Source organism: Meleagris gallopavo, chromosome 26 (genome assembly GCF_905368555.1).
Source record: "Meleagris gallopavo chromosome 26, MGAL_WU_HG_1.1, whole genome shotgun sequence".
NCBI lineage: Eukaryota > Metazoa > Chordata > Aves > Galliformes > Phasianidae > Meleagris > Meleagris gallopavo.
In genome coordinates this window covers 5,708,503-5,732,226 of record NC_139429.1, presented here as the reverse complement: position 1 = coordinate 5,732,226, position 23,724 = coordinate 5,708,503, and the positions used below count along the sequence as shown (strand labels likewise).

Genomic DNA, 23,724 nt, shown 5'->3' with positions numbered 1-23,724 from the left:
GGCAGATCCTAACGGGAGCGGCGGGGCCGGGGCTGCCCCAGTCCCCCCGGCGGAGCTGCATGCCGGTGCGGCGGGGCTCTCCGTGCTGGGAAGGGGTTAACACCCGCACAGGATCCCACCCTGGCTCCGCTCCCTTCCTATGCCGGAGCCCAGCCCCTCGCTGGCTTTTCCTCCGGACGTCGTATCGGGGCCTCGGCGCTGGCGAAGCTGCCGGCGGGCTGTGTCTCACGATGTTGGGGAGCGTGACTCCCCTGCCCATGAGCAGCGGTAGGAAGCCCCGCCAGCATGTCGGGGCCTTGGGGATTTTGCCGCGGAGGCTCCCTCTCAGCGCCCGCACCAGGACCGGGTGGCAGGTAAGGGAAAGCGGAGGCTCTGTGTGTCTGCATCCGACGGGGACCGTGGAGCTGCTCCAGGGTATCCAGGGGCTGTGCCTGTCCTCTGCCCGTCAGCTGGCACAGCCCTCCTGTGCGGTGCTGCTGTAGCACCGCTGAGCCCTCCTCGAGCGGAGCAATCTGGGCTCCGTCCCAGCCCTAAATCTGACGCCTGCTGTTTTCCAACATTTCATTTTTTCCGTGGTGTGTAATAGCTGCCCGCTCGCCCCCGCAGCTGCGTTCAGGGCCAGCCGGGCTGGGAGTGCTGTCCCTCTCCTCGTGTGACACTGTGAGCGATGCTGGTGCTGCGGGGAGCCGAGCCCGGGGCTCACACTGCACCCCATGTGCCTCAGTTGCTCTGCACAGGCCGTGGAGCCGGGAGGGAGAGGACTCTGTCACCGTGAGCAGCAGCTGACCTCGGGGTCCCTAGCAGGGTGATCCCACTCCCATGGCGGGGCCAACCTGTCCAGAAAGGGTTAAGCTGCGTGCAGCCAGCTTGGCGGAAGGGAGGGACGTTAGGAGCAGACGGTAAATTCAGTAACCAGAGCGTCCCGGCACAACAAGCGGTGCGAGCGCCAGGCAAGGGAAATTGCCGCTCATGGGCTGCGTTCCTCCCCATGCACAGGAAGGCCGTGGGTGGCTGCTGGCCTCGTGCTGTGTCTGTGCGTCATGTGGGCCAGGACTGCTGCTGGGGGCTGCCCTCGGGGGGCAGGAGCGGGTTAGGGTTAGGTTGGGAGGCAGAATGCACGACCAGAAAGCCCTGGGCTGCACGGAAGGGTGGGCAGTGACAGCTGTGTCCCTGCTGCCCCGCTGGCTCTGGGTGCTGGTGGTGGGAGGGGACGCCGCGCTGAGTTCGTGCACCCCCAAATCTGGCTGCTGCTGGCCTGTGAAGAGATGGGGATGAAGGCATGCAGCTGGGTGCTGGAATCAGGCGTGTGTGGGTGTGCTGGGCTGCACTGTGAGCTGCTGTGTACGGAGGCAGATGTTGCTGCAGACAGCTGGATGCTGCTCTGCTGTGTCTGCCTGTGGCCATAAGGGCCCAGCTGCCGACCACTCCCAGTGTGTAGTGGGGTCTGTTTTCTACAGCATATGTGGGGTTGTGCCAGAGTGGTGGCCGCTTCCTATGATTAGCATGCATGCGGGTGTTCCAAGATGCTGGAGCCTGTGCTTGCTGGGCAGGGATGTGTACCAGCTTTGGGCAGCTGCTGCAAGGCTGGAAACAAGAGTTGACACAGGTTCTGCAGCACAGCCAGAGCCCTGCACAGTTGTGCCCATACAGGCACTCATACCAACACTTCTCTCTCCCAGCCCGTGCCCGACATCACCAGGCACCTCCGTGCGAACACAATGGAGGCTCCCAGCAGGACCACCACCAGCCCGACCCGCAGGGTGCAGACCATCATCCAGGTGAGGCTCAGGGCTGAGGCAGGCAGGGTGAGTTGTGCCCACCAGCACTGTCCCAGTGTGTGGCAGGGTCCTGCCTTGGTGGTAGAGAATGCAGGGAAGGGTGAAGAATTCTGGCTGCAGCACAAGTATCGAGCCTGTGTGGGAGCATGGAAATGCAGCAAGGAGCCCTTCTCCTCTGTACCAGCCCTGCTACAATGCTCTCCTCACCCACTCCTCACCCCGATCCTATTACAGGATCGGCAGTAAAGCCAATTGAGCTAAGTGGCTGCTGCCTCAGATCCTCTTAGAAACAGCCCAAGCTTCGGGGATCTTCCCTGTGGGAACTGACCTGGGCACACTCCTGCTGCAGCTCCCCAGGGCTGGCAGCATGGGAGTGAAGGAGTTCTGGGCTGTCTGCATCCTCTTGTTTGTCCTGCCTGGCCTCCACCCCTCAGTCTGCATGGCCATACACACACAGGCAGGTTAGAGGGCACATGGTTCTTGCAGGAGAGGTGCTGCAGAGAGCGGCCCAAAGCAGGCAGCACAAAGGAGCAGGCTGCTGCCACAGGTGCTATGTGCACCCCTCCCTTCTCATCCTGTGCCGTGGAAAGATAAGGAGCCTGTAAATATTTATGACCTGTTACTGCGGGGCACGGCAAGAACAGAGGCAGCTTCTGTCTCTGCTTGCTCCAGGAGGGGCCCAGCAGGACACATGTGAGGGCTGCCCCTACTCACAGTGCTGCACAGCCCTGACCCATCCTGCTCTGACCCTTGCAGAACAGCCCCCTGGACCTGATAGACACAGGCAAAGGGCTGAAGGTGCAGACAGAGAAGCCGCACTTGGTAAGCCTGGGCAGCGGCCGCCTCAGCACTGCTATCACACTGCTACCGTTGGAGGAAGGTGAGTGCTGACTGCTGGAGCATCCCACCTTTGGGTGCACCCCAACCCAGGTAGCTGCTTCTTGCCTGGGGCGGCTCCCGGAGGATCCCCGTGGGCATGGCTGGGAGCCCATCTCACCACAGGACTGCGGGGATGCTCAGCCTCTCTCTCTGCAGGGAGGACCACAATTGGCACGGCTGCGAAGGACATCGTCCTGCAGGGCCCTGGGCTGGCACCCGAGCACTGCTACATCGAGAACGTGCGAGGGACACTCACCCTGCACCCCTGCAACAATGCCTGCACCATCGACGGTGTGATGATCCAGCAGCCCACGCGCCTCACTCAAGGTAGGGCTGTGGATAGATCACGTTTAGCAGCTCCTGGGCAGGACCCGGCCATCCAGGGCACGGCCGTGCAGTCAGATAGCACACACGTCTCCGGAGCTATCCTGCCACTGCCTGTCCCACGTCCGCAGCTCCTGGCTGGAGGTGTGGCAGTTTCGGGGGTTGTATTTGCTCCGAAGAAAACCATCTCAAGACCTGTTGCTGATATCTGCGAGGAGCAGAGGGCCCGGGTACTCAGAGGGCCCTGTGTGACTGGAGGGGCTTGGACCTCATCGTCCCTTCACAGCCCCCCGTGAGCGTGGGGGGAGCTCAGGGCGGTCCCCGGGAGAGGAGCGGGGACCCCAAGCGGCCACGACCGCGGGCAGCGCCGAGACGCAGAGCGCAGCGGGTGGCTTCGCCACGGCCGCTCTCACATTTTCCATGCCTGCCCATTTTGTCCGTGAATCACTCTTTCTGGTCTCGGGGTCCCCACGCTGCCGCGCCGGGAGCGCCGTCCGTGCCCCGCGGAGCCGCCCCGCCCGTGCGGCTCCTCCCCGGGGCGGTCCGGTGCGCAGCTCCCGCTGCCCGGGCGGCGGCTGCGGCCAGCGGGCGGCTCGGGCTCGGTGAGTGCGGTGCGGCGCGGCGTGGCGGTGGGGGGGACGGCCGCGCGTGTCCGTGCCCGGAGGGGCGGGGGGTGCAGCGAGGGGGACGCCTGGAGGGGCGGAGGGCACCGCGCCGGTTCTGGGCTTTGTTTGGCGGCCCCGGGCTGCCGGCGCCCCGCGGAGCTGCCGCCTGTCGCCTCGCCGCCAGCGCCGTCTCGCTCGTTTATCGTCCTCCATCTGTCTGCATCGGTCTGTCGGGACCGGGCCGTGGGGCGGGGGCGATGCCGAGCTGTCACCGGGTCGGGCTTCGGGCGCCGCGCCTCCGCGGGCAGCCGGGGCGGGGGCTTCGGGCGGGGGTCGGCTCCGGGCAGCCCGGCCCCTCCGACAGCGGTGGCTGCTTTCAGCCTTTCTCCATCCGCCATTTCATTCATCGCCCGCGGTGTCGGGTTGCGCCGGAGTTAGAAATCCGGATCCTGCGCTCCTTTGACAGCCTCTCATTAGCGACGGTGATTTATCCGAGGCGCTCCCGGGGCGGGGAAGCCGCACAAAGGCCTGGGAGCCGCGGGCCGGGGGGCTCCCGCACTGCCGGGCGGGGAGGGGCGGCTGGCGGCGGGGCTCGGCCGGTGCGGAGCCCCCCGTAGCCGGGCCGGGGGCCATTCGGCCCCGCTGCTGCTGCAGAGAGAAGGTGTTCCTCTTACCTTCCCTCGCTCCCCCCGCAGGAGGCGGCTGGGTGCTTCGGGGGGAACCGGGTGCTGCAGCGGGTCACCCCAAGGGAACAGTGAGAGCCACGTGAGTGGACGAGAAAAGGACCCGATGGGCAATGGGTGCAGGCGCTGTTGACATCCCCGTGTCCACACTGTCTGGACAGCACACACAGATCCTACGGGATGGGCACAGGGGGGTCACGGAGCAGGAGGTTGGTGGCCACTGCTCTGGAAAGAGCAGCTCCTGGAAAAGCATGGGTGAGTTAGACCCATCTGCACGGGGACACATCGGTGTGCTGAGTGGCTCTGCCAACTGAACCCAACACATGCAGGACTTCTCTTAACCTGGTGCGATCTGTGTTGCCTGGAGCTGATTTGCGTGTTGGTGTCACACGGAGCACCAGGCTGCTCTTTGCCAGCTCCCTGGTGGGACCTGGGATCGGCACGTGCTCTCCTGTTATTTTTGCTCCCCCATACCTGGCATAGGGTGATCTCTGTACATGCCCCCCCACTCCGTGCTGTCTGCCTGGGGATTTCCCAGCCCAGCTCTCTCCATCCGGACCCACCTGCTCTGCTGGGGCTGAGGCTGGGGCTGCACTTGAGCTGCACGCTGCCAGCTCAGCTGCTCCAAAAAATGCATCCCCTCCAGCAAGGGATTTTCAGCTGCAGCTGACAGCGAGCAGTGAGCCTCTCCCTGGGGCCCTGGAGGCGCTTCAAAGCGGGGTGTGTCGGCAACACGGCTGCCAGGCAGGAGCCTCGCACCGCTGGCTTGGTGCTGGCTGGCAGCAGCCCCGTGGGGAAGATGGCTGGCTGTGTGTTGCCCGCTCCCAGCACCCTGCGCTTGCTGCACGTGTGGGACTTTTGCACCTTGGCTTCCGGATGCTGTTGTCTTCACACACCGGTGTGTGCCTCTGAGTCGCCTTTTACAGCCCTTGCAGGGCGGGTGCAGGCAGCACTTTCCGCTGCTGCACACTGAGCTGCATCCGGGTGGTGGCAGAGCAGTGAATGCAGCTCTCAGTGGGGCTGCTGCCCTCCCTGTGCCACCTGGCCCTACTTCCCTGCCAGTCCCCCAGCATGCAGCAGTGCAGGGAGCAATGCACAGCGTCTGAGCCGCCTGCGCTCAGCAGGGACCATCTGCAGCCTCTGCTGCTGTTCCCTGGGGCTGGCGCTGCCTGGCTTCCATCCCTGCATTCCTCCCCGATGGCGAATCGGCAGCCTTCTCTGCGAAGGCTCCGGGTTTGGGCCAAGAAGCAGCATTCTCCTACAGCAGACAGGAGCTGTCTTGTCTGCAGCTGGCGGCAGCACTGGAGTGCTGCCAGCCCTGCTCTGTGCGTGGCCCCAGCTGTGCGGGATGCACCCGGCTGTGGGGATGGCGGGCAGTGACCTGGATTCCATCCCTGCCCCCCCCACCCCAGAGCTGAACCTCCTCTCTCCCCAGGGTGCACCATCTGCCTGGGCCAGGCAACCTTCCTCCGCTTCAACCACCCCGCTGAAGCCAAGTGGATGAAGAGCATGATCCCGGCAGGAGGAAGGAGCCCCGCAGCTCTCTACGGACTGCCAGCAAGTACGTGGCCCTTCTTCATCCTGGTGGGGCTGTGGGGATGTTAGGAGTCTCCAGAGTCTCACTGCAAGGTGCCTGCAGCAGGCATCCCCCTGACCTTGTTTGGAGTTCGCCTGGGTACGGGTGGGAGTACACAGCTGTGCAAGGTCGTCACAGTGGGATCTGCATTCCTGTGATGCCCATCCATGGATGCTCCGTGGTGCCTTCATTGGCTGATGACTCAGCCTGGTGGCTATGCTGATGTCTGTTAATTATTAATGGTGCCTGGGAAAAGTGTAACAGGTTTCTGCTCAACCCGAGCCCCATACTGTGTGTGGGTCTGGGGGCTGTGCTGCTGCTGAGGCAGAGCTCTCAGTCCTCGCTCAGCCCAGGAGTGTAGGGCTGTTGGGTGCACGCAGGCCCCCCTGCTGCCTGAGAGCTGCTGTTTACATGTAGGGCTGGCTACAAGGAGGCTATGAAGGCCGTTTCCCTGGCTGCAGCACTTAATTGAAGCAGCTGCTTATCTCGCTGTGTCTGTCTGTGAGGCACGAGGTCCCTGCCTCCAGCCTGGCTCCAGGGAGGGGGATGAGACAGGCCCTGTGCTGATCCAGGCTGGCAGCTCCCACGTGCCATCCCCACACTGTCTCCATGGCTGTGCATCCCTGAGCAGGACACAGCTGGAGCTTTCAGCAGCACTGTTTGCTGCTGGCTGGCTCTCAGTGTGGTCCCTCCCCATTGAGGAGGTGGCAGGGACCTGCTTGGTGCTGGGACAGCCCCCTGCCCTTCCCCAGTGGCAGCTGGTGCCAGGCACGGGATTCTCTGGGTGCTGGAAGTCACCAGGCACTGGTGCTTGTTGGGTCTGTGCAGCTGCACCCTGCTTATTATTACCAGGGCAGGATGCTGTGAACTCGTGGTGTGATTTGTGCCATGTGCACAGTGCTGAGGGCCCAGAAGACATCAGGTCCTACAGCTGGGAACAGGGAGTAGGAACCTGAGGAGGTGCTGTGTCCCCTGAGCAACCTGCAGCTGCCCACAGCTGCTGCCCTGCTGGTCCCTGGTTGTGTCTTTGTCCCTGTGACACCCAGCAAAACTGCATGTGCAGAGGTGATGCTCGGGGTCCCACCCGGGCCATGGGGCTGATGGTGTCTCTCTCAGCAGGGATGCACTCTTGCTGTGCACGAAGCAGGGGTCAGGTCAGTGTCAGGTCTCATGCTGGTGTTTGCCTGCTGCCTATCTGTTTTGCTGTGGCACCTCAAGATCTACCAATGTGGTGCTGCTCCATGGCAGCGTGGTGACACCGTCCTGGCCAGGAGCAGCCACTGCTGTTATTAGCATGTCCTTTGAGTGACAGGCACATCGGTGGCACGCAGAGCTGTGTCCAGACACACCACGGCCTCAGGCCGGGCTCAGGCAGGGAGGCTGCATGCCAGCATGCCTGTGCCCTCCTGGCTGGCTGTGCGCAGTATGATTTTGCAGGCAGGAGCCTGTGGGGAGGGAGAGTTTAATGGAAGTGAACTGAGCTTTGGTCTGCCAGCTGGGTGCCAGCCTCCATCTCCTGCCCCATCAGTGTGCCCTCTGCAAGCCCTGCAAGGCAGCGTGGAGTGAAGCTGGGCTGGGTGAGGGGCTGTCTGCAGAGCTGTGCTGCTCAGGAGCTGCAGGAGCAGGGCTGTACGGTGCCCCTGCCCGCTCTGACTCCTGCTCCCACGTCTGCCCACAGAGCCCGAGGCCCTGGTGAATGGCAGCTGCCAGCTGCCGGCACGGGAGCCCAGCCACAGCTCCCTGGTGAGCTCCATCGAGAAGGACCTGCAGGACATCATGGACTCGCTGGTGCTGGAGGATCCGGTGTCCCCCAGCAAGAAGCCGCCGTCCCGCGGGCAGTCCCCGCTCTGCCCCATGGTGAACGGGGGTGGGCGCTGCCTCCTGTCCCCCCCGCTGAGCCCCGGTGCCGCCTCGGGGGGCTCCAGCTACGAGAACGCCTCGCCGCCCTTCTCCCCGCTCTCCTCGCCCGCCAGCAGCGGCGGCTACACCAGCCACTCGCCCAGCAGCCAGGAGCAGGGCCCGGCCGTGCCCCCCGTCGTGCCGCTCCGCTCCTCCAGCTACAACCATGCCGTGCAGCCCCCCCCGCAGCGCCCACCACCGCCACCCTACGGGGGCCCCAATGACACTCGGTCGGCGGAGAGCCCCCGCGCCTGGCGGGGTGCCCTGGACAGCCCGGCGGTCCCGCACCCCCTCCAGGAGCACAGGGCGGGCAGTCCCCGCGCCCAGCCGCCCGGCAGCCCCCGGGCAGCCCCCCGGACATTGGGCTCCTCGGTGCCGCGGGTTCGGGCAGCCCTGCAGGAGCGGCCGCCCAGCCCCTTCCGAGAGCCGAGGGACCCTCCCGCTCCCGGCCGGCAGCCCGCACCCAGGCTTCTCCCGGACGCCGTGGGACCGGCGCACGGCAGCCAGAGTGGCCGTGGGCTGCAGCCCCCCGAGAGCCCGCGTGCGGCCCGGAGGAACGTGGAGAGCATGCGGGATCTGCCGCCCCTCAGCCCGTCCTTATCGCGCCGAGCCGCCAGCCCCCGGGCGGCCCCGGATGCCCCGTCCCCTCAGCCCCGGCTGGGCAGGGAGATTCCTGGGAGCCCCCGAACCAGGCGCAAGGGCCACGAGGAGCCGAGCCCCGCGGGCGGGAGGAGCAGCAGGGCCGGGAGCCCCTCGTCCCCGCTGTCGACGGAGCCGTCCGCACGCCGGCCCAGCTTCAGCTCCTGCCTCAGCCCCGCACACAGCCTGGGCTCCCTGGCCGTGCCTTCGCCCCGGCAGAGCCCCCGCGCCCAGAGGAAGCTGTCGGGGGACGTGCGGCTGCCGGCGGGCGTGCGGGAGCGTAAGAACAGCATCACCGAGATCAGCGACAACGAGGACGATCTGCTGGAGTACCACCGGCGGCAGCGCGAGGAGCGGATGCGGGAGCAGGAGATGGAGCGCCTGGTGAGCCGAGGGGCGCGGAGGGCTGCTGGCTGTGGGAGGGGGTCCTGACCTGGATTTGGCAGCTGGAGCCGAGGGTTGGAGGGCCCGGGGGAAGCCCCGGCCAGTGCGAGGTGGCCTCTTTGCAAATGGCTTTGAGCTTCTGTTGTTTTCAAAATGTAGGCCTTTTCTCTCGGAGATTTTGCTGACGGCAGCTTATGAATGATGTGAACAGGCTCCTAGGCTTGAGCTTATCCGGAGAGATTATGGCCAGGAGTGGCAGTTGGTGCCCCTGGTGTGCGGGGAACTGCTGCCTCACATCAAGCTCCTCTGCTTGCAGCAGCCAGGGAAGTCTACAGGCTCAGCCTGTGGCAGTGTTGTTCTGATGTGCACGGCTGCCTTCAGTTGTGGACGTGTAATTTTTAGTGCCTCTGGGTTTGCAAAGTGAGGCGTGCCTTGCCATGGCTGCGGCTCGGCAGGGGCACAGTGGCTGCTTGCGCGTGGTGTGCAGATGCTGTTCCTGGCTGGCGACTGCTGGGAGGCTCTGTGGGCATTGCATCTCTATATTTAGGGATGGAGATAGAGTTTTTATAGAGCGAGCAGCTGCCTGGGTGGGGCTTGCCCTGTGCATCTGTCTCTCCCTGTTGCCCAGTGGATTGCTGGGAGCAGCCGGGGACTGCAGGGGCAGCGGGGCCAGGGAAGTGCTCTTTGGGGCCAGGGCAGCACAGCTTGGCCCTGGCTCACCCAGATGGGCTGTGCAGTGCAGGAGATAAGTGTGTGTCCCCACCAGCATTGCACCCAGTGCTGCCCAAGTCTGCTGTGGGGTACCACTTGTGTTTCCCCAGGGAGGGCCCTGGGCTGATGGTTTAGCACAGCCCGCACCCTCGAGGACTTGAGATGCCCTGCAGATGCCCTGGCTATGTTCACTTCCCCAGGTGCCATCCAGAACCCTGCTGGGTGCTTCCTGCCCTCTGCCCATCCCCATGTTGTGGCACAGGCAGCAGAAGCCCTGTTTACTCAGTCCTGAGTCACGGCAGGCACAGACAGCCTGAATCACCACCTACAAATAGCCCCTTGCAGAGGCAGCGTGGCGTTCAGCCGGGGCTGCTGTCTGTAATTAGTCTGTCTCCAGCCTTGGGCATGCCACACACACTGCAGGCCGATGCTCTGACTGCTGCCCAGGGCTGGTTGAGTGCACTGGGCTGGGCATGGAGCAGCGCAGCCCCCGGTGTGCAGAATGCTGGAAGTCCATCAGGGCAGCCGGGATCTTCCAGACATGGGCGATGTGCCCAGAGCTGGAGGAAGCGCTTCCTGTGTGCGGAGGTGGTGATGACCCGGGGTGCGTGGGAGTGGGACACGCAGGGCAGGGTGACACACAGAGGATGCTGCTGGGAAACAGGGAAGTGCCCTGAGTCCTGCTGCTGTGGCTGTGGTGAGCTGCTGGCAGCCAACGTTCCCCAAGAAACAGTTTTCCTTCCTCAATGTGGGGATGTTGGCCCTGGCACCGTCACGAGGCGGTCTGTGTGTATGTGTCCTGCTGCCAGATGGGCACTGTGTCCCCTCCCTGGGCACAGCAGCGATCCCTGTGCCCCGCAACAATGCAGGCAGCCGTGCTGGTGAGGGACGCTGGTGGGCACTGGGATGGGAGCTGCAGGTCTGCACTGACCAAACCTCCCTGCAGGAGCGGCAGCGCCTGGAGACCATCCTGAACCTCTGTGCTGAGTACACCAAGACGGATGGCTCTGAGCTGCTCCCTGGCCATACGGATGCCGGCCGGCGGGCACCAAGGGGCACAGCAGGGCTGGGCCGTGCCACAGAGGAGCTGGGCGTGCTGCGGCAGAGGGAGAGCCTGGAGAGGTCGGATGAAGAGAACCTGAAGGAAGAGTGCAGCAGCACCGAGAGCACACACCACGAGGTGAGGGGATGGGGATGTCTGGGCTGAGCCGTTCCGTGCTGCGCTGTGCTGACCTGCTTCCTCTGCAGCATGAGGAGCTGGCGGGCCCACGCGCCAAGGAGGCACAGCGGCTGGAAGAGGAGCGAGCCTGCGTGTTCGGCCGCCTGGATGAGCTGAAGGGCCGCGTCAAGGAGCTGGAGCAGCAGCTGCAGGAGACATCGCGAGAGGTGAGGATCTGGGCAGCACCCGAGTGGGCACTGGGTAGCGGATTGGACCGGAGCGGCTGTGCTGACACAGCTGTGTCACCCCAGGCAGAGATGGAGAGGGCACTGCTGCAGGGCGAGAGGGAGTCAGAGGTGGCACGGCTGCAGCAGGAGCAGGAGGTGGTGCAGCAGCTGCAGGAGAAGCTCTCCAGCCTGGACGCCAGCATCCGGAAGGAGCGGGACAAGGTGAGCCCCGAGGCAGGGCTGTCCCCTTGGGCTGTGACATGCTGTCCCCTGCCCTGGTGCCCGCATGAGGGCTGACGCTGGTGGGGTTCTCCCATGCTGGAACATGTGGCTGGATTCTGCAGAGGCATTCGGTGACAGCTGCTGTGTCAGCTCCATGGGGTCTTCCCAGGTGTCTTCATGTGCAATGGGAGCACCGGTGTTTGTGCAGAGAGGGAGGAAGAAGAATGGGCGAGCGAGCTGAGCAGTGCCTTTCTCTCTCCTCTCTCTGTGTTCACGTTGTGCTGGGCTCTGTCTGTCTGTCTGCTTGGTATCAGCGTGATGTCCCTCAGGGAGGAGGGCAGAGGCGGATGCTGGGGTTGTGCTGTTGATCTCGCTGTCAGGCTCGGTGCTGCAGGGCTGCCCCGGCACTGACCATGAGGCCTCAGCACTGCCCAGCTCACTGCCTTCCTGCAGGCTGAGGTTTGCAGCAGGCCCACCGGCTCTGCTGCCCATCGGGATGCTTTGGTCACACACAGTGGTGGTGACTGCTTGAGCATCTGTCTTGCTAGAGGTGGCCGGGTTGCTCTCTTCTGAGCATTTTGCAGCTTTGTCCAGGAACTCCCTGCAGGTTGTCGAGCAGCAGCTCCGGGCTGCAGGGTGCACTCCTGCTGTAAGCCTTCCTGGGCCTGGATTCTTTTTGCAGTCCTGGTGGGAGGGCAGACCACGTCCCGCCTCCCTGCGATGGTCTCAGGCTTTGAGACCCCGACGTGCATTGCTCAGTGCCTGCGTGCAACTGGGGCCGTGTGGGGCTGAGCTGCCACCAGCACATCCCAGCAGCACTGCTGCAGCGCTGGGGATTTGTGGTTTGTCTTTGATTTTCTGACTGTTTGCAGGCGTTTTCTCTAGTGAAAGACTGCGTTGTGCAGCGCTAGGAGAGGAGCAAAAAGAAGCCCCTTTCCCAGAGTCTCAGTTGACTTAACCACCTGCTTTCCTATTCAGTCTGCACTAACTGGCTCTAACAGTGGCTGCTCTGAGCGCTGTCACTAACCTCTGACACCTCTGCTCTCCCCACTCACAGCCAGGCCCAGAGCGTGGGGCAGCAGCACGTCCCATCCACCTCTGCATCCTCTGTCCGCTTTGCCCCCACGTCTGTGCCCAGGAGGGAGGGATGGCCTCTGCTCACCGTGCTCCTGTGCTGGAGGGAGCAGGAAGCAGCTCCCAAAGGGGGTGGGGGAATCCTGCACCACTCCAGGGATGTGTCTTCAGTGCCGGGTGGGAGAAGGGCAGGGGCAGCTGTGGGACATGCTGGTGCCACCAGAGCCATTGCCGCTGAGATGTGGCTGCTGTTGTGTGTGAGGACAGTCCTCAGAAGGGGATGGTGTAGGCACACACACAGACAACACAGTGCTGTTACCTGAATGCTGGGCAGCAGCAAATCCAATAGAAGCCAAGCAAGCAAAGGTGCTTGTGAGACAAGACCTTGAGGCAAAATATTCATGGACAAGATTCCTTCCCAGGATTGCAGGAATTTTTGGAGTTTCTAAGTAATGTCCCAGCAAGGATGGGGCTTTCCTTGTTTGAGCAATGCACAAAAATGCAGCAGTGCACAGTCTGATGTGCCAGGGGGTTGTCCTGGCAGAGAGCCTGCAGGCGGAGAGCTGGGACTCCCAATCCTTTCTGTGCTCTCTGCTCTCAGCAGCTCAAACCGGGGTTACATGTGGGTGCCCTGCCAGCCGGGTGTCTCTGGCTGCACAGACTCTGGACAGAAGCAAGCATTTGTTGTGCATCTGCCCTGCCACTAACGTGCTGAAGAACAGCCCAAGCAGCTCCACAAGGACAGCACAGACCTTGGTCTCCTATTGCCCAACAGGCAGCCACGCTGCTGCAGAGATGCACAGCAGCCACATCGCCGGCACATTAGAGCTGCTCTGGCTGCCAGCAGCACCCTGGGTTTTGGGCACATTAACAGAAAGCTCTGGTGGTGGTTGTGAAGATGGCTGTGTGGTAAATCAGGGGCCTCTGGCAGCTCCTGGACCTTTGGTGGCAGTGTGCAGGATTAGGATGACTTAACCCACGTTGCAAAGCCAGGTCAACATTGATCTTTCCACTGCCCTTAAGTCTTTGGCACGGAAAATGAGACAGAGGTCCAGGGCTGGTCATAACCTCTGTAACGCTGCCCAGCCCAGGGTTCTCACGGCTTTTGCTCTCTCAGTCTCTCGGTAAATGCCCCTCTTTGGCTGACCCCTGTCTAATCCTGCAGCTTCTGCATGGCGCGGATTTGAGAAGTGTGTTTTCTCTCTTTTTTTTTTTTTTTTTGTTTCCCTTTTTTGTTTGTTTTGTTTTCTTTTGTTTGTTTTCGTTCTGTTTTGTTCTCCCCTAATTCAGGAAAGGGCAAAGATTGATGCTGAAAGGAAGGAGCTAGAGAAACTCCGGGCGCTTTACAATGAGTCGAAGAGCCACCTTGATAACTGCCCTGAGTCAATGCGGGAGCAGTTGCGGGAGCAGATGCGAAGGGTCAGTGTCTCACCCCCACCCCTCCTGGACCATGGCCCACCTCCCTCCGCTCCAGCTTAGGCCAGCTCTTCCCTGGCAGCTGGGGCCGCACTGAGAGCATCGCAGCCGGGCCGGAGGAGGCTGGCGCCGTGTTGGTAAGCTTGCTGCTCACCCGGCCCCATGGCACGGTGCTGGCTCCGGACCGGGCAGGGCACGAGCACGGATCTGCCCCAAGCATGCTGAGGAGGAGCCGTGTGCCCTGCAGCACAGCCCCACGTTGAGCGTGGTGTCCTCTACTGGGGTCTTTCTTGACCCCATGCAATGGGATCTGCCCCACACGTGGGCTCAGAGAGCCGGGCTGTGCCCTGCCCGCCTGCCCACAAGCTGCAGTGCTCTGCGTCCAGATGCTGAGCATCTCTGAGGTGTGGAGGCGTCGCTGTGTCCGTGTGTCCGGCTGGGCACTGCCTGTGGAAGTTGGTCCCTGTTCTCCCAGGGTGCCGTCCCCAGGCTGCCTCTTCAGAGGGGAGCCCCAGGGAGCTCTGTGTCCCTGTGTGTGTGTGCTTACAGCTATTTCCTGCGAGTGTTTATTTACACAGCACTGTCAGTTTATGTTAGCATCGGTCTGCAGCATTTTTTCCCATTATCTGGTATTTTCTGGTAGCTGCTGGCTTTCCCCAGTCTGTGGCCGGAGCAGCCCTCGCTGCACAGCTCTAGCACACAGTTGCTTGCATCCCCTTTCCAGGCTGGTGGTGGATGCTCCTGCGTTTGACATGGGTCTGGGTGACAGCAGGTGCTGCCCGCAGAGCGTGATGGGATGCTCAGGGATGCTCAGTGGTCCTGGTGTGCAGGAACCCCGGCAGCTGCCCTGCACGCACTGCACTCTGTGTGGCCGCAGAGTGGTGGTGGTCCCATTCCTGGTGCATGGGAAGTGTGTTCTTGCAGTGAGAGCACTGGCAGGATGGTGTTTGCAGACCCTGAGTTGCGTGCCAGCATCCCAGGATGCTACCATTATTTAAAGGCTGGGGGGCCAAGGGCATTTGTCTGTTGTAGTGCTGGTCTGTGGTGGATCTGCCATCAGCTTGGTGACACGGGTGCTTGCCATGCTCCCTGCGTGCTGCTTGGCAATGGTGATGCTGCTAGCACGGGGCATTTTCTGGCTCTGCAGCCTAGCAGAGCGTGGCCATATGCTGGATGGGATCAGGTGGGAGCAGCTGATCCTGGATGCAGCTCCCAGCCACTGCGAGAAGCTCATTCCATGGGATCTGTGCCAGTGCCTCCTCCACCACCTCTGCACTGAGGCAAGGGAGTGAGTGGCCACCCCATTGTGTGTCTGAAGGAAGCAGAGGCCCTGGAGACAGAAACCAAGCTCTTTGAGGACCTGGAGTTCCAGCAGCTGGAAAGGGAGAGCCGGCTGGAAGAGGAGCGTGAGAAACGGAGCCAGCAGCTCCTGCAGAGCAGGGCTGAGTACCACCGCAGCATCGCCCGCAGGAAGGTAGGGACACAGGGCAGCAGTCCCATGTGAGTTGCTCCTCAGCACCCCGTGTTCCCAGCACCCCGTGCCCGTAGCACCCCATGTCCCCAGCCCAGTCACGTTGCCGAGCTTCCCCTGTGGCCAGCTCAGCCCTTGTCCATCCCCAGGAGCGGGTGGCTGCACTGGATGCTCAGGCTGCCCAGATCCGGCTGCAGAGTGCCCAGGAGGCTGAACGCCTGGCCCAGGAGAGGAATGATGTCCTGCGGCTCCTTCAGAAGGTAAGGCTTACATCTAGGGCCAGAGGGTCGTCACACACTCTCTGGTCTTGCATGCTTGCACCACAGGTGCAGGAGTGGACAGTGAGGTGGGTTGAGAACTGGCTGACTGGCAGAGCGCAGAGGGTCGTCGTTGGTGGTGCAGAGTCTGGCTGGAGACCTGTAACCAGTGGTGTCTCCCAGGGGTCTGTGCTGGGTCCGGTCTTGTTCAACATCTTCATCAATGACCTTGATGAGGGGATAGTGACCACCCTCAGCAAGTTTGCTGATGATACAAAGTTGGGAGGATTGGCTGACACGCCTGAAGGCTGTGCTGCCATTCAGCGAGACCTGGACAGGCTGGAGAGCTGGGCAGTAAGAAACCGGATGAGGTTCAACAAAAGCAAGTGTAGGGTCTTACACCTAGGGAGGAATAATTGCATGCACCAATACAGGCTGGGGGATGAGCTGCTGGAGAGGAGCTCTGCAGAGAGGGACCTGGGCGTCCTGGTGGACGACAGGTTGGCCATGAGCCAGCAGTGTGCCCTCGTGGCCAAAAAGGCCAATGGCATTCTGGGGTGCATTAAAAAGAGCGTGTCCAGCAGGTCGAGGGAGGTGATCCTCCCCCTCTGCTCCGCCCTGGTAAGGCCTCATCTGGAGTACTGTGTGCAGTTCTGGGCTCCCCAGTACAAAAAAGACAGGGATCTCTTGGAAAGAGTCCAGCGGAGGGCCACAAAGATGGTGAAGGGCCTGGAGCATCTCCCCTATGAAGAAAGGCTGAGTGAACTGGGTCTGTTTAGCCTTGAAAAGACGACTGAGAGGGGACCTGATCCAGGTTTATAAATATCTGAGGTGTGGCGGCCATAGCGGTGAGGCCAGTCTCTTTTCAGTGGTACGTGGAGACAGGACGAGGGGAAACGGACATCAGCTGCAGCACAGGAAGTTTCGCACGAATGTGCATAAGAACTTCTTCACGGTGAGGTGACGGAGCACTGGAACAGGCTGCCCAGGGAGGTTGTGGAGTCTCTTTCTCTGCAGATATTCAAGTCTCGCCTGGACGCCTACCTGTGCGACCTGGTGTAGGGAACCTGCTTTGGCAGGGGGTTGGTCTCGATGATCTCTAGAGGTCCCTTCCAACCCCTACAATTCTGTGATTCTGTGATTCTGTGAGTGTGCAAAGTGCTCCCAGGGGGTCAGAGGTCACTGCAGCATCCCAGCTTGCAGATGTTACTGATTAGGCTGAGAGGGGATCCTGCCTCCTCTTGCAGCAGAGGTTGGTTGTTAGGGTGTCAGATGGGGCCTGGCCACCACGTGATGATAACCTTCCTCCTCTTTCTGCTCTTGTTGTTCTGTGCTCAGGAGAAGGAGAAGCTTGCATCTCTCGAGAGACGGTACCAGCTTGTCACAGGTGGCAGAAGCTTCCCCAAGATGTCCTCAGCTCTCAAAGAGGTAACTGGGGAGATGGGGCACTGTCCTGATTGCTGCTCTCCTGCGTGCTGAGCTGCTCCCATCCCCAGGGACAAGCCTGGGACACTGCAGTTTATGTCTGCAGCAGTTCCTCTGCTTCCCATTGCCATCTGTCTGAAGCTGGGCACTCACACTACTCCAGGCTTGTCTGTGGGCTGCAGCGACTGTCATCAAGTTGGCAGGGAGGGAAATGCAACAGAACCAGGCTTGGGAGCAGCAGCATCTCCCCTGTCAGACTGCTGGGATGCTGCAGGAGGCCTGTGCCAGCCCGTGTTGTTAGTGGGTGGCATGGCGGGGTGCCCTGAGGAGAGGGGATAGCACAACTGCAGAGCATCTCCCAGTCTGGCTCTGACCAAGTTGGGGCTGCAGTGTTTCCCAGCCTGCTGCTGCTGGGAAGGGATGCAGGATGGTGGGGTGCCCTCGTGCCTCAAGTAGTCCTGCTGCCTACCTGGGCATGTGGGCTGCTGCTGCTGCTGTGACCCTTCTGCCTCTGCGTGCCTCGCCTATGTGATCTTTGCCTTCCCACAGGAAACCCTCCATATTTCAGAGCCTTATGAGCTGCTGGAGGGAACTAAGCCCCTGAATCCCCCACTAGGAGCAGCTGCCTCCTTAGCTTCTCCTTCTGCCCACTCCTACCCCAAGATGCAAGAGGTAATGGCACTAACTGCATGTGCTTGCGTGCTTGCCTGGTGCAGGGCGGGCTGATCCTCTGTATGGATATCCTTGCTGGCAATGGGGTGGGTGCAAGACCCCTAATGATGCCTTGGGGCAGCATGTCACACCCTGTAGCAGCAAGCTGAGGCAGTGCAGACAGGTTCTTCCCCATTTAGCTATCTGACACTTGAGCTTGGTAACACCAGCTGCCTGTCCCTGCCATGCTCCTCCTGCTCCGGGCTGTACCCGTCTGCTTTAATCCTGTGCAGTGTGGATGCCCGCATTTCGCCTTTGCTTAGCACTGGCTGAGGAACTGCCTTCCTGCAGTGGTGCTGGGGCAGCTTGAGGCACCTCCTATTGCCATGGTGCCATCTTGCCATGGATGGCTTGTGCCTGGGGACCTTGGGGACTCCTGGCTCAGGCTGATGGAGCCGTGGCAGTGCAGGCTGGAGTCTTCTATCCCTAGCATGTGGTGATGCTGCATGTAAAGCAGCAGAAAGGCATCGTGCTGGGACTCCCAGCGCTGCTTTCAGGTAGCTGCAGAAGGGGACGATAGCAGGCAGGGAAGGGTTCGGCTGGCGGTGGTGGGTCACGTGCATGCATGGGGAGGTTTGCTCCTGTTTTGAGGTCAATGCTATGAGGCCAGCACATGGGTCTAACTCTCCTCCTTCTCCGCCGTGGATTTCTAGGAGTACATGAGGCTGTCTGACGTTTTCAGGTTCTACAGCAATGCATACGGCTCCAGCCTGGACACTAAAGCTTCTGCTGCTGCTCCCGCTGCTGCTCAACACTCTTTCTTGCTTGCTGTGCCCCCTGCAGCCAACGAGGTACCTGCCCCAGAGCATGCTCGGGTTGCCTGCTTGGGGCTGTGGTGGGCTGGCCATGTGGCCGCCTCCTGCTCCCAGTGCTCAGAACTCACCTCTTCCCTAGGCTGGGCAATTTCTTTTGCTGCAGCTGAGCAGGGAGGAGCGGTGGGAGCAACCCAGCTAGGGAGTGCTTCTTGTCTGCTCCATGCAGGGCTTGCCCTCAGAGTGCTGGAGCAGAGCTCAGGAGCAGAGCAGGGAGCAGGTAGATCAGTGTGGCAGCTCTTTGCCTTTTGGCCCTGGGGATCTCTCAGGCTGTGGTCATCGCACCTATGCAGGGAGGATGCGAAGCAGGGGGGAGCAGAGCTTTGTCCATGATGCATGCTGCCTGGGCTGGGGGCATGATGAGGGAATGGAGAAGGGATGTCTGAGGTCCATGCTCTGCGCTCTGCAGCATCAGCATCACCACCTGCTGCCATTACTCCTGGGGATGCTGATACCTTTTCTGAGGGCTTGTCCCCATCACTGTTTGCTTGCTCCTCTGTACCTATCTCTGCCTGGCTGTCCCACAGTCCTCCTTCACAGCACACTTTGCTTCTCTCTGCCCAGTACGTGACCATTGAGCAGCTCTCAGGGATCCTGGGCAGTGTCAGTGCCCCTGCTGGTTCCCCACTGGGCCGTGCCCCTCCAGCTTCTTCATCCTCAGACTTCACTCCTCTTCCTCCTTCTCTGCCGGCTCTCTCTTCTCCCTCCATCTCCGCAGAGGTTTGTGTCCCATTTCCCTCCCTATATCCCCAAGCATTCCCTGGGCAGAGAGAGGTGCTGGCAGGCTGAGGGGCACATACAGAAAGGGATGGGGTGCTGCTGAAACAGCCCAAACAACGCCATGAGCTGCAGCCCCACTGCCACCTTTGCTGTTCTGCTACCTGTGTGGCAGCAACCCGAGCTCTGCCCGGCATGTGCTGGGCTGCTGATGAGCAGGGGTGTCAGGAGCTTCTAGGGCTCATCCAGTGGTCACCAGGGTCCCTGGGGTCTGTACCTCACCTGCCATGCCCCTGCTACCTGGGGCCAAGCACCACACAGGGCAGTGATGCTCTGACCTCTCACTCTCTTTGTCTATGTCTTTGTCTGTGTTTCTGTCTGTCCCTCCCATCTCATGCGGTGTCTCTTCAGATGGAGAAGCAGCTTCCAGGGGGCCCAGTATGGCTCCCGGCTCTTGATTTAGAGAAGTGGTACCAGGAGGTCATGGCTGGCTTTGAGACCTCCTCCCCTGTCTCTCCTCCTTCTTCCCCTCCTCCACTTCCAGCTAAAGCTCACTCTTCTCAAAAGCCTCTCCAGGTAATGCCCTGCTCCCCCTGCAGCTGCATGGGGCTACAACTCAGGCCTTGGGGACCACATGGTGCCAATGTGTTGGGGGAGGCTTATGGGCCAGGGGAGCTGGCAGGTGCTCAGCTGGATACTGGAGCCTGCAGCAGTGTGGGACCACTCCCTCCAGCACCACTTTGTGCTGGTGTCTCAGCTGTCACCGTGGCAAGGGCACTGTCAGGGTTGTGCAGCGTGCACAGGGCAGGAGTGGTGTGGGAGCTGATACCAATGTTGGAGCTGAAGCTCTCAGCCTGATGTGGAAATTTGCAGCTTCCCTTTCCTTTTCTCACCTCTGCATCTTTGTGCCCAGGTCTATCGTGCCAAAATGGAGGGTGATACTGGTGCCCTCAGCCCTCGGATGAAGAGTGGCACCCCGTCATCCTCACAGCTCAACATCTCCATGCTGGGTCGCAGCCCGTCGCCCAAGGTACGGCCATGGTGGGAGCTGTGCCTCATGCAGGGCTGCTGCTGCCCGACGCCAGCCCCATCCTGAGTGCACAGGGTGGTGCTTAACACATGCTGTATTGCTCCAGGGTCCCCTGCATGCCCCGAGCCAAGCAGGCAGCCTGCCACGCAACCTAGCAGCCACACTGCAGGACATCGAGACCAAGCGCCAGCTGGCCCTGCAGCAGAAGGGTGAGTGCCAGCTCCACACTGCCGCAGCTCCATGGGGCTGTGCTCCCACTGGGCATGCCTTTTTTCCCAGACACAGAGCAGCCTGGGATGTGGTGGAGGTCCAGCTTCTCTGCACAGCTTGGCAGAGGAGGGAATCTGGCTATGTCCCTACCCACCCAGCCAAGGGCAGCGGGATCAGCCAGGGCCATGGCAGCCCTGTGGGTAGCATGGTTGGAGGCAGCAGCCAGGCTCCAGCAGGACACAGCGCCTTGCTCACGGTCTCTTGCTTTTCCCCTCTCTCTCCCCTTCCCTCAATCCCTCCGCCTGATGGTGCATCTCCAGCCGACCTGCTCCCAGCAGAGCCCTTGCAGCCAGGCGATGTACCAGGTAGAGACGTGGAGCGGCTTGGATTGCCTAGAGTAGCCCCAAGGCAGAAGCATGGCTGTTTGCTGATACCTTCTGTGTGGATGGGGAGGGGGCATGGCTAGCCAGGACCCTAGGGTGCCTGTCAGTGTCTGCTTATGGACAAACCCCTCAACCCCTGCAGGCATTCTGCACGACACAGGAGCCAAGAGAAGCTCAGTGCTCCCACATTCCCCAGGGACATGGGAGCCCAGGTCCTGCCTCATCCTCCTGAATGCTGTGCTGCATGGACAGACAGTGCCTCTGGGACAAGAGGCGAGAGCAGGCATGCTGCAGGGCTGCGCCATGGCCAGCACTTCTCTGCAGCGTTCTTTAGGCCAGAGCTGCTGCTCTCTGAGGCAGGGGAGGCACGATCCCAGGCTGTTCCCCTGCCAACGCTTTGCCAGCCTGCTCCCGCCAGCCTGACGCATGCGCCCCTTGGCTGCCACCACCGCGTGTGTCAGAGCGCAGGCAGGGCCCTGTGCCAACTGCTGGCCTGGAACAGCGGCTGCTGCGTGTCCCTGGGGAGGGCTGTGCCGCATGTCAGTCCTGCGCCTGGAGAGGGGCACTGGGGGAGCTGCTGCAGCTCTGGCAGCTGTGAGCGCAGCAGGGCCTGGCCACTGGGTTGAACCTCCCAGCCCTTCTGTGGGGCCAGGGCCAGCATCAGGGCACTGTCTCTCACTGAGCCCTGGGCCCAGCTCCTCCTGACGGGTGCTACTGCTCACAAACCAGAGCCACAGCTGCAGCCCGCCTCCATCTCCCCCTGCCCCACCTCAACCCCTTTCACTCTCAGGGATGCTGAGCCAGGAGTGCAGCTCCTGCTGGGTACAGTCTGCACACCTGTTGCATGCGGTGCTCAGCAAGGCATGGTGCTGCTGCAGAGCCAGAGCTGGGCTCTTGAGGACAGCCCTGAGTGGGGCTGTGGCAAACTCTTGAGTGCGGCATTCCTTTGCAGCAGCTCTGTGCCCTTCCATGCCCAGGCAGCAGAGCCTGCAGGCCCACAGCTGCCTGCCGACCTGCTCTCTCCTTCTTCCCGGGGCGCAGGTCAGCAGGTGATTGAGGAGCAGAAGCGGCGCCTGGCAGAGCTGAAGCAGAAAGCAGCGGCTGAGGCTCAGTCGCAGTGGGAAGCCTTGCACGGGCAGCCTCCCTTCCCTCCCTCCTACCCTCCGCTCATGCATCACTCCATCCTCCATCACCACCATGCCCACGGTGCAGGCCCACGGGCCGAGGAGCTGGACCACGCATATGACACCCTCAGCCTGGAGAGCTCGGACAGCATGGAGACCAGCATCTCCACAGGCAACAACTCAGCCTGCTCACCTGATAACATGTCCAGGTAATCCTGGGACTGGCTCTAGGCCCTAGGCTGAGCAGTGCAGGCTACGTATCTTCTTTGGCTCAGAGTCCTTGCTGTAGGCATTGTAGCTACCTGCTGAGCCAGGATTCCCTTCACACATGAGGGGCACAGCTTGACTGCAGAGACAAGAGGGTCTCTTTGTCACTGCTGCATTATGCAAGGAGGGGCTTGAGTGCTGCATGAGAGCTGGCTGCTGCAAGCTGGCTGCTGTGGCACTTTCATGGCACCATCCTCCATCCCATGCTCACCTGCAGCTTCTGTCAGCACCAGCTCTGCAGGGCTGACCCTGGGGGCATCTGTTGGAGGGACAAGGCCCAGCATCCTGTCCTTGCCCCAGCCAAGCACTGGGGCTTTGCTGCTGCATCCTGAGAACCACCAGCAGCGTTGAGTTGTGCTGAGCCAGACCCTGGCACAGGCAGGGCAGCAGGAGTTATGTTGTGGGTGTGCGTTGACCCAGTGGTGCTCAGTCATCTGCAGGATGGCAGCTGAGCTTGTCTTGCAGTGCAAGCGGGATGGACGCAGGGAAGATAGAGGAGATGGAAAAGATGCTGAAGGAGGCACATGCCGAGAAGTCCCGGCTCATGGAGTGCAGGGTGAGCAGATGTACCCCTGGAGCAGGCTGGGACAGGGGCTGCATCCCCGATCCATTGGGTCCCCAAGCCACTGGCCTGAGCACCTCTACACCTGCAGGAGCGGGAGATGGAGCTGCGCCGGCAGGCGCTGGAGGACGAGCGCCGGCGCCGGGAGCAGTTGGAGCGCCGGCTGCAGGACGAGACGGCCCGCCGGCAGAAGCTGGTCGAGAAGGAGGTCAAGCTGCGGGAGAAACATTTCTCGCAGGTGTGGGGCTTGGGGACAGAGCTCTCAGCTTCTCCTGGGATGCCGCAGCTCCCTCCCCAGGCAGGGACCTGCCACTGGGCTCGGTGGTGCTGATGGGTGCACAGCGCTGTGCCCACACAGTGGGGTTTGCAGCACGGTGTTGCTTTCCCAGGCTCGGCCTCTGACGCGGTACCTCCCCATCCGCAAGGAGGATTTTGACCTGCGGCTGCACATCGAGTCCTCGGGGCACAGCGTGGACACGTGCTATCACGTCATTCTGACAGAGAAGATGTGCAAGGGCTACCTGGTCAAGATGGGAGGCAAGATCAAGTCTTGGAAGAAGCGCTGGTTCGTCTTTGACCGCATGAAGCGCACCGTCTCCTACTACGTGGGTGAGTCCCTGTGCGTGCCAGGCTGAGCTCAGCCCCAGCACCACGGCCAGGTGGCTGTCCCCCACCCCTTTCCTACGTCCCCGCTAACATTGCTTGTCTCCGTGGGGCAGATAAACACGAGACAAAGCTGAAAGGCGTCATCTACTTCCAAGCCATCGAAGAGGTGTACTACGACCACCTCCGCAGCGCCGCTAAGGTGAGCCCGGGCTGCGGCTGCCGCGTTGTGTCGCGGGATGCGGGTGGGTGGGAGGGGCCGGGGGAGCCCACGGCCGTGCTGACCCTGCGCTCTCCTCCGCAGAGCCCCAACCCCGCGCTGACGTTCTGCGTGAAGACTCACGACCGCCTCTACTTCATGGTGGCCCCGTCGGCTGAGGCCATGCGCATCTGGATGGACGTCATCGTCACGGGGGCCGAGGGCTACACGCAGTTCATGAACTGAGGGCTGGGCTGGACAAAGCTGGGCGGCACAGAGCTCTGCGGGCGCGGCCACGGGCCCGTTTTTTGTTTTTTTATGTTAACTTTTTAAAAACAATTTACTGGAAACGCGTCAGAGCACTGAGATGTGAAACC

General features: G+C 61.8%; 1 protein-coding gene across 15 annotated transcripts; it reads left to right on the top strand.

Annotated features, from left to right (window-relative positions):
• The first annotated feature begins 17 nt into the window (after positions 1-17).
• Positions 18-23,697, top strand: PHLDB1 (pleckstrin homology like domain family B member 1). 15 transcript variants are annotated; one of them, XM_085209463.1, is made up of 26 exons: positions 20-353; positions 1,680-1,778; positions 2,535-2,658; positions 2,814-2,984; positions 5,705-5,830; positions 7,524-8,767; positions 10,425-10,658; positions 10,727-10,864; positions 10,949-11,086; positions 13,451-13,579; positions 14,895-15,050; positions 15,197-15,307; positions 16,643-16,732; positions 17,279-17,401; positions 18,094-18,231; positions 18,817-18,972; positions 19,381-19,545; positions 19,883-19,999; positions 20,106-20,208; positions 20,530-20,574; positions 21,634-21,925; positions 22,449-22,539; positions 22,637-22,783; positions 22,935-23,154; positions 23,265-23,350; positions 23,453-23,697. In XM_085209463.1, exons 1-26 carry the CDS (start codon positions 60-62, stop codon positions 23,591-23,593), a joined length of 4,878 nt encoding a protein of 1,625 aa, XP_085065589.1. In that variant the 5' UTR covers positions 20-59; the 3' UTR covers positions 23,594-23,697. The 15 variants fall into 15 exon arrangements, with proteins under 15 accessions (XP_085065596.1, XP_085065589.1, XP_085065591.1 ...); XM_085209465.1 differs by lacking the exon at positions 17,279-17,401 and having other exon boundaries at positions 22-353; XM_085209467.1 differs by lacking the exon at positions 18,094-18,231 and having other exon boundaries at positions 22-353.
• The last annotated feature ends 27 nt before the right edge of the window (positions 23,698-23,724 follow it).